The following is a 9,434-nucleotide window of genomic DNA, read 5'->3' as shown; positions in this document are numbered from 1 at the left end:
CCAGTCTGCATTGTGTCAAGCTAAGGTCTCTACGGTACATAAAATTCTGGATCCTTGGAAGGCTCCCAAATCACATTCTAGCTGGGTAGTTATCATATAACTTGTTCTACATTGCTTCTCTTCAGTTGTACAGCTTGCTTGCCATAGTGATAATGAGGAAATGAAATATGGCTCACACTATCAATCCTTGACTCCCTTCCTTGCAATTCAGAACAAGGAAGACATATACATAGTTACAAAATATCATCTTTAGCATGTAGGATTTTTCTTCTTCAAAACAACATTTTTTGTGTTCATTTCGGGCCGCAATAAAATAATGAACAATTTAGGGGAAAAAATGCAACCCAGTAACCCAGCAGTGGAGGCCAAAATGGAGAAAATCTCCACAGCCACCATGTACTTGCCCTTGGTGCTCAGATAGGTTGGAACAAAGGAGACCCAGACACTGCAAAAGACCAACATGCTGAAGGTGATAAACTTGGCCTCATTGAAAGAGTCAGGCAGTTTCCTGGCCAGGAAAGCAACAGTGAAGCTGACACTGGCCTGAAAGCCCATGTAGCCCAGGACAAGGTAAAACATAGCACCTGAACCCTCATTACATTCCACTATGATCTGCCCAGGTAGTGAGAACATATCAAGATCTGGGAAAGGAGGAGAAGTACTGAGCCAGCTGCCACATATTCCAAGTTGAATTAGGGAGCAAAAAAAGATAACACAATGTGACAGTCTCTTCCCCACCCATTTCCTCATCTTGTTCCTTGGGTTGGTGGCCATGAATGCCAGAACCACAGTGATGGTTTTGGCCAAAACACAAGACAGTGCAAGAGAAAAGGCATTTCCAAAAGCAGCTTGTCGGAGGAGGCAGGTCATCCTGCCGGGTCGTCCGACGAACATGAAGGAGCAAAGGAAACAGAGCAAGAGGGAGATCAGGAGAAGGTAGGTCAGATCCTGATTGTTGGCCCTGACGATGGGAGTGTCTTGATATTTCATAAAGATTCCAAGCACCAAAGCTGTGAGCAGAGAAAAAGAAACTGTGGTGGAAACCAAACTTATGCCCAAAGTTTCATTATAGGCTAGAAAAGTGATGTCTTTTGGGGTGCATTGAGTTTGATGCTGGTTTGGATGCTGGTGCTCTGGGCATTCTTCACACTGATCCATATCTGGAAGAAGGAGAAATGTTCAGTGCACTGAAAGAGTGTGGAACATCTAATCTTCTAGCAGTTGAATGCTATTAAAAATGCTCACTGGCAGAGCTTATGTTCTGCTGGTAGAGGTTGCAGAATCCATGCAAAAGTGCTGGCACATGGCAGGCATGCGGAATGAGGCTGCCAGCACAGTTGCTGGTGGCAAAGACACAATCTGCTGGCACCAAGCAAGGCTGTGCAGAGGGAGAAGTGTTATCTTCTCTGGAACCGAAGGTGTTATTTGTTGCAGCTGCCATTTGATATTTTTTTTAAGATACCCAGTTAGCCTGAGAGCCATCGTGGTTTTGGAAGAGCTGATATCTTCCTCCAACAGTACCCTGGGAAAGCATGTCATCCAGGATATAGTGGGATATTAAAAATGGCAATCACAAGGCAGTTTTGCAGAGAGCAAAGAACACAAAATGACAAATAGGGAGTCATGAAAAGAACGGAGACAAATGAAAAAATAACTAAATGAGTGGAGGCTTATAGCCCACCCTATCTAGGGATCTTGCACTGGATGAAGGGCTGCTGGCACGCTGGCGGCGGCACCCAATGCACCATCCTGGGGTGGGGGGAGGCCAAGCAAGACTGGTGGGAAGGTAAAATACTTAGCAGGTTGTTGCCCACCACATGAACCGCAGTGGGACTTCTCAGATCTGTGCCAGCCTTGTTGGTGGCATAAATAGGAAACTGTTGCATAGGGAAACTGTTGGGTGTGTGTCCACTGTGACTCACTGCATCCTACCCCAATATCTACCCTTCTGTCACAATCCTGTCAACAGCCAGTCTGTACCACCCTGCAGCTTTCCCCCTGCTGCACAAGCATCTATGCTGCAGCCACCGGCAGAAGGGCTGCCAGGGTGGCAGGGCTGACATGGTTCTGGAGGTTAGGAATGGGCTGTAAATTAATGAAAACAACTGCAGAAAGCCTAATATATACCTCATGTGAAACAGAAAAGGGCTGGAATTGGCAAAAGGGAACATTATTTTTCCCCACATAGTTCATCTTTGAGAACGCTTGGATAGCATCTGTGGAATCACATACCTGTTTGATTAGAAATGGTCCCCTCTGAGCACCGAAAACAATCATAGCAGCAAGACGGGTCCCCTTCACGAACCTTTTTGTGATAGCCAGGCTGGCATCTCTCAGTGCAGATAGAATGGGGCAACGTCTACCCAGAGATAACAGAGTATGAGATTTAAATGGCTGTGATTTAGGCCCCAATCCTAACCAACTTTCCAGCACTGGCATTGCTGCGCCAATGGGACATGTGCTGCATCCTGCAGTTGGGTGGCACTCATGGAGGTCTCCTCAAAGTAAGGGAGAATTTGTTCCCTTACCTCGGACCTGCATTTCCCTTACCTCAGTGCTGGAAAATGGGTTGGGATTGCACACTAATGTATTGATTCTTTTTTTTTTTTGCTACCTGTAATTTTATTCAAATTTTATTTTATTTTAACATATGCACAGTAATGAATGTGAAATACAATAAAGTCAAATATTTACTGGCTTTCCCTTTGGAAACAACCATCCAATCACAGTGTTAATAACATGACCATTCCATATACTATGACTATGTTAAATCCATAATTAATATATTATTATGGCTTTAATAATAATAATAATAATAATAATAATAATAATAATAATAATAATAATAATAATAATAATAATAATAATAGTACAGGTATTTATATACCGCCTTTCTTGGTCGTCAGATTTCTCCTCGGACTTTAATTCAAAGCGGTTTACATAGGCAGGCTGTTTAAATCCCCATAGGGATTTTTACAATTAAAGAAGGTTCTATCTTCCAAGAACCACACAAAATTTCAGATGGAACTTTTGCGGTCTGTTGTCACTTTCTGGCCTCCTCCCACACAGGCTGACAAGCAGCTCCTTCCAAAGAGCAGGTGGAATAACTCAGCTCAGCTTGTCAGCTGCTTCAAGGTCTCACCATTCGTGGTGCCGGTGGCCTCGAACTGGCGACCTTCGGATGTTATCTTCAGGCAGATGGAGGCTCAACCCTCTAGACCAGACCTCCTGCCCATATCCATATTTAAGGATCTGATACTTCACAGATACTGGCTTCCTAGCAGAACCTAGAATTTTCACATCAAGGTGTGTTCCTTAGTTTATCTGTTTTCTTTTTTTTCCCTTGAAAATCTGAAAGATATCCAGTGAATTCCTGAAACTGACTCAATTACTATTGGAATTATATTTCAATATTCTTTCCCTGCAAATGGGTGTAGGTGTAGTCTTGCTACCAGCTGAGGAAAGGCAAGATGAAGATGACAAACTTCTAGGCTGTATCATAATGAGGGATTCAATTGGGATGCATACATACTCTCACAATAGTGCATCACCAATAGTGCATAGCAGGAGAATTCCCGTGGGTATCAGAATTCCAGGATCACCCAACGCTGACATTCTTTACTTGAAAGCAGTATCCATTCTCAGGAAATCATAGGGGTAGTGAATCACTGGGTTCTAGTATTTTATTCCAGGATTGTGGGGGAGGGAGGCTACACCTGCCTAGCTAAAGGAGAGACAATTTAAAGTCCATTGTTGTTCAGCTGGCCATAAACAATGAGGGACATGAGTTAAGTGAACAATCAGGACCCTTTGGTGTCAGCTAATAAACAAATATGTTTCTTCTTTGATTCAGCGGGATAGGCCTAGGCCAGAACCCCTTGGAGAGTCATCTATTCTTCAGCGCCAAAGGACACTCAGGACCTCTGCTGAAGAGAGGATTTGCTCCAACGCCAGAGTAGGTGGAATGATGAGAGCAAATTCCAATTACTGTCACTGAGACTTGTTGAGCTCAGCCTCAACTTGAAAGGTGTAGATGGCAAGAAGACATTCTGCATCTCAGCAAACCCAAAAATATTCCTGCATGAAGTTCAGGAGTTTGAATTATGTTAGCTAATTATGTTGGAGATCTTTGTTGTTCTAGGTTTATTGAACCCATCAGAGCATTCTGGCAATGTATTATTGGATCAGGAGGCAAACACGGTCACCTGCTATGTGTCAGAATTATGGAGGTTATCATAACTGCTCTAAATATGTAAGATATATATTTGTAGGTTTAATTGCAAAAGGAGTTAGAAAGGAAACAGCCAAGTCCTAAACTTGAACATATGGAAAGCCAACCTGATTGTATTTTCTGGGCCATGTAATGTCACCTTCTTTAATCGTAAATTTTTGGCCCGAAGAAGCCTGTGCACCCATCGTTCCAACTCTTCTTTGGATAAACGATTTATTTGGGAAAACCACCCAGTTCACAATGTCATATCCATTGGAGAGTTCCATGTGTTCGTTGAAGAAGACCTCGTCCCCAGCACTGTTGTTGAACTGGAGTATTCTCAAAAGTGAATGGAGCTGTAGAGAAAGAGAAAACCTCAAGATTGACAAAACAGTACACAGGTTTGCAGGGATGTAGGAATTTCCACTGAAAAAAATGTAATTTCTCTCTCTCTCTCTCTCTCTCTCTCTCTCTCTCTCTCTCTCTCTCTCTCTCCCTGAAAGGCATTATTATATGCATTGGAAGTTTCTGAATATCATTTAGGTAGACTTTTCTCAAAATGGCATTTCTGATGTAATCAAATTGCACATTCTGTGAGCGAGTCATGATCCCTGCTGAAGCTTTTATAGTACCTGCCCTGTCTCTTTTTCCCAGATTTGGAATGTTGGAACCCTAGCATGTGAAACTGTGTGAATAGTCTCTCCATAGGGAAAGCTTTCATTTCTTCTAGCAGGCAGGGCAGGAAAAACAGTTATCAGCACCAGCAGTTCTGCCAATATCCTATCCATCTATCTGGGATCACTCAGACTTGCACCAGCAAAATTGCTGATGGAGGTATGAGTCATCCCACCAGGACAGCAGAGGCTTAGCCCAGGGCAAAGGAAGAACTATTCCTTACCTGGAGGGGATCACAGTGACCCCGCCCCCCCCCGAAGGATGCAGTACATGGTGCAGTTGCATTGGCAGGGGGAGGAATTTAGATGGGACTGGTCTGGAAGCCTATCCAAAAATGGGGGGATGGAAAAGCAATCCTGATAGATAAGATGAGGGGACCCCCTGAGAAGGAATGGGGATGAAACCTACAGAAAAGAATTAGCATGTTTTGTTTCATGTTCTGCTTCATGCAGTAACCATCCCCTTACAACAGTACTGAAAGAAAAAGGTCTTACATTACCTCCCAGGGCTGTGTCATCTGAAGCCCCAATTTGAGTCCTTGAACCCTTGTCATGTGCCTGGATGAGTACCTAGCATGTAAAGCATGTGCCAAGGCAGAGACTGCATTGTAGATACTGTAGCTCTCAGCAGACATCCTCATTTCAAACTCAGTCCCCGGAAGATTCTCCAACTTTTCTACCCCTGTACAGTTCTTGAGATTCAGCCTAGACTCCAAGGGATTTGGGATTGATGTTAAGCACCCAAATGCCAAAGACCAGAATTGTTGGAGAAAAATATAATTTTGGTGGTTGTAAGGGTTAAATGTCTGGAGAAAGGTGGAAAATCCTGGCACCTCATTTTTGTGGACTGCTATGGATAAGGAACCATGGAAGTGTCTGATATATGAAGCATTTTGATAAGGTATTGAGGTAAAATCCCAGTGGCCTGCTGTGATCCAAACCTTCTCCATGGATTTGGTTGCCGGTGGTTCATATGTATTTAGCAGCATTTTTAGACATTGCATGTAGAGTGTGTTCCCATATGTAACAATCACATTGGCTTTTGTTGCATTAAGAGCGACCAGAATGTTTTGTGTAGCGAATATGCTTTTCTTGTTTTCCATATCTATAGTAACAAGTGGCACCCTTTCTGCAAAGGCAATACAAATCCCATTCTTACTGAACATGGTTGTCAACCTTTCCCCAAAATCTTCTCCACTGTCATCATGTGAAAAAATGAGGCCAATCCAAGTCCACCCGAAATATTTGATCAAATGCACAATCTCTTCATATTTAGAGGCTTCATTTGGAACCATTTGGTATAAAGTAGGGAACTGAGTTCTGTCCTTCAGTACTGAGTGAAGAGGTCCGTAACTGAGCTAAGGAGTAAGAAGAGGGAGATTTTTTAAAAGCCAGGCTAAATGGCAGTTTGGGCACCTAATCCACTCACTATGTGAAAGCACTTAGAGTGGAGTGTCATTTCTCATTTCTTCTCTGAAGACAGAAGCATGAAGAATCATAGGGAGATGTGAAAGGAAATGTCATCTGCTGTATTCCTTTTAAATTCTCTCTTCTTATCTCTTTACTTAGCTCATAATTTTCAAAATTGGTTTGGAGTAGGAGAACCAGAAAGAATAGCTGCAGGTCCCAGTTGATCCATGACAGCTGCTGGGACTTACTCTGGGGCAATGGAAAAATTTTTCTAATGTGGAAGGCACCACTGGCTCAGGCAGTACCATTCATTACTGGTCATTTAGCAGTGGTGACTGTTTGGGGGATGATCAGGGACAGTAAAGGTAGGGATCTGGGTTGGGATCGAGCTGTGCCAGGGGCATTTGGGGAGCATGAGAGGGAAGATCATGGTGGCATTTGCCTACACTGTTATCCTCCTTTCCTAGCCTGGATGTCCCCTGAGGAGTTTCCTCAGGCTTATGTCAGCAGAAGAGCTGACTTAGATCTAAGGAGTCCCACTAGAGACTGGGCAGGCTACAAAGAAAAAAGTAAAAAGAAAATTTACTGACTCCTCCTGGGCTGTCTTGTTCCACTCCAGCTGCATGATCTGGGCTGGCGGGGGATAGGATTGGTCTCCAAGTGTGGTACAATAGAGAGAGTTTGTTGTCTGCATAGCAAATTTGTAAAGGAGATCCCCAATTCCCTTGTAACACCCCCTACCTGTGGGATCTTGTATAGTCCTAAGACCGTGGCCATTCCGAAGGAAGTGTCTGACTGCAGACCTCCAACAACTGCAGCCATCTTATATTTTTCTCCACACCGGAAATTAGGGAAGTTTTTAGTGCGTTCAGATAGCAGGGAAAGGGTGATATCATATATTATCTTTTGGCAGAGGTCATCATAGATTCGGAAGCCGAGAGTGACATTGGGTAACAGGTTTGGATTCTTGTTGATCTCATCAATGGCAAAAATGAAGGCCAAGGAATGCTGGTTGTTCTTTCCCATAAAACTACCAAAAAAAAGTGAGTTTTTATTTATTTTTTTTGAATTTTGTATGCGTTCATTTTCATTCATTGCACTCCAGCCTTTTAGAGGCTTGGGGTTAGCACCATGTTCCAAGCCTGCTAAAAATGTAAAACAAAAATTATAATAACCAATTCTACAGTTAGCATGACAAATATTACTGACTTCTGCCATCCAGATGTGTTTGAAGTAAGAACTGTGCAGTAAGATCAGCCCTGTAGTCCCATTCAGATTTGCAAGGTGTCTGGGGCTGCTTTTAAAAAAAGTCTTTGGATATCATTGTTTAGTTTAGTAGGGATTATCAGATTTCAGAGAACTACAGACAGTGCAAGGTTATGGGGAGCCCTCAAAGACATTATGCTTCATGGTGCTACTCTTTCCGCACAGAGTTTGATTTGAAGAGAATTGATTTAACCGCAACTGCGACTTGGTAATCCTGACAAAAACACTGGAAATCATGGTTGCATACTGTTGTAGATGAGCAACTATAAAACATTGTGTGCCCCATTCAAAAGCACTGACAGCAGAATAATTGAGGAGTATCCCTAATGCTGATTAATCATTTCATACATGGTTTGCAGTAGGCTCCTTTTCACAGCAATAAATGTCAGAGTTCACAGTCCTGAAGTTCCTCTGTATTGATCTGATTCAAGTACAACTTGTTTCTGAATATTACAACTGCATTTTATTATGAAATAAGTTAGACCTTGAACAAATTACCCTTACCAGAATCAGACCAATTTTTTTTAAAGAAACCCCCAGAAAATCTGAGTTGATTTTAGAATTTCAACTGTAAAGAGGCATTGTCAATTTAACAAACATACCAGACTTTCAAAGAACTAGCAACCTTATCAAAATCAAGTCAGACCTTTTTTTAAACAATAGAATCTGACGATTTGAAGGATACTGTGGTGAGGAAAGATTTTTGTCAGGTGTAATAAACATAAACCCTCTATCTGTAAAGAAACTTAAAGGCCAACCTGCACAAACCTTGCTAAATAGTGCCCGTTATACTGTACTGGATTTAAACCACACACACACTTACTAGACCACTACATTATCATTGACATTCAGAGGGACAGTCTTGAAGGACTCATTTCGTAACAGACCCACATTCATGGACAGAATTCCACCAACCACATGGTTTCCTGGCCTGAAATAATCAAATCCATATCTCGGAGTTGTTGCTCTGCAGAGTCCTTCCAAGGGCTTGCTCACAGACTGAGGCAGGAACAGAAGGAGGAGGAAGAGGAGCAGGATCTTTGAGGAGACCATCGCATTGCCTTTCAAATTTGGAATCTTCATAGATCGCTAACAACATTCAATGCACTTTTTAAATGCTGAATATTGTAAGTGTGCTTATTCTTGCCCTGGTGTTGGATCTGAGATGCTGTTCCTCTTCACTGTGAAGGAGCTCAGCTGTCTTCTGAATTTGCACAGCTCTCAGTAGCAAAAACATCTTCTTTTATAGCAGGCTTTGTGACTTATGCAAGTTTGACAAAGTCTCCAATCCATTGCTTTCTCTGTCTCCTCCCCCACCTTTTCTGTTGTTTATGAATTTGAAAGTTACTTTTGAACATCTCCTGGGGCTTCCTTGCAGAGAACACTCAATCACAATATAATTATAGATAATGATCATTCCAAACTCACAGGCTCCACGTTAGGTTGTCTGTATGGTTGAGTATCCAGAGCCAATGTTTATGTATAGAGTCCCCAGAGGCACACTCAACTCTGATGGGTCAACAGGTGAGATCAAAAAGGCCTTTGTCATCTTGGAACATACGTTTCTGCTATTTATGGTGCAGCTAAGCATTAGAAAATTGTGTGTACTTCTCATGTGATCTCACACATCTACCCTTTTGAGTTCTTCCTAGAATTGGAACAATAATAATGTTCCACATAGGTCTATCTTCATTGACCCAGATCCCTATTAACCATTCATGACTTTCCTCATAAACTTTGCCATCCTTCCTTATTCCTAGTTTCCCCTTTCCCACAACCCACTGCAGTACTCTAACATAGCACAGGTTGGGGTTCTTATGTGTTACTTTATTTCTCCTTCTTAAAAAATAGGTCCTTGGTGCTCACTTGTGGCC

General features: G+C 42.4%; 1 protein-coding gene across 1 annotated transcript; it reads right to left on the bottom strand.

The window, feature by feature from the left end:
- Positions 1 to 249: 249 nt before the first annotated feature.
- On the bottom strand, positions 250 to 7,320 carry LOC136652483 (vomeronasal type-2 receptor 26-like). Its single transcript, XM_066629423.1, has 4 exons — positions 7,036 to 7,320; positions 4,462 to 4,566; positions 2,233 to 2,359; positions 250 to 1,160 (listed from the first exon to the last, which is right to left on the bottom strand). Exons 1-4 carry the CDS (start codon positions 7,318 to 7,320, stop codon positions 250 to 252), a joined length of 1,428 nt encoding a protein of 475 aa, XP_066485520.1.
- Positions 7,321 to 9,434: the final 2,114 nt, after the last annotated feature.

This window comes from Tiliqua scincoides, chromosome 5, assembly GCF_035046505.1.
Source record: "Tiliqua scincoides isolate rTilSci1 chromosome 5, rTilSci1.hap2, whole genome shotgun sequence".
Taxonomy (NCBI): Eukaryota; Metazoa; Chordata; class Lepidosauria; order Squamata; family Scincidae; genus Tiliqua; species Tiliqua scincoides.
This window is presented reverse-complemented; position numbering and strand designations above follow the sequence as displayed.

Coding starts and splice junctions, on each gene's coding strand:
- LOC136652483 (XM_066629423.1), bottom strand. CDS start 7,320: ATGGGAAAGAACAACCAGCATTCCTTGGCCTTCATTTTTGCCATTGAT. Junction 4,567..7,035: donor GACTATACAAGATCCCACAG/GTAGGGGGTGTT, acceptor CTTTCTCTACAG/CTCCATTCACTTTTGAGAAT. Junction 1,161..2,232: donor GACCATTTCTAATCAAACAG/GTATGTGATTCC, acceptor TCCTTCTTCCAG/ATATGGATCAGTGTGAAGAA.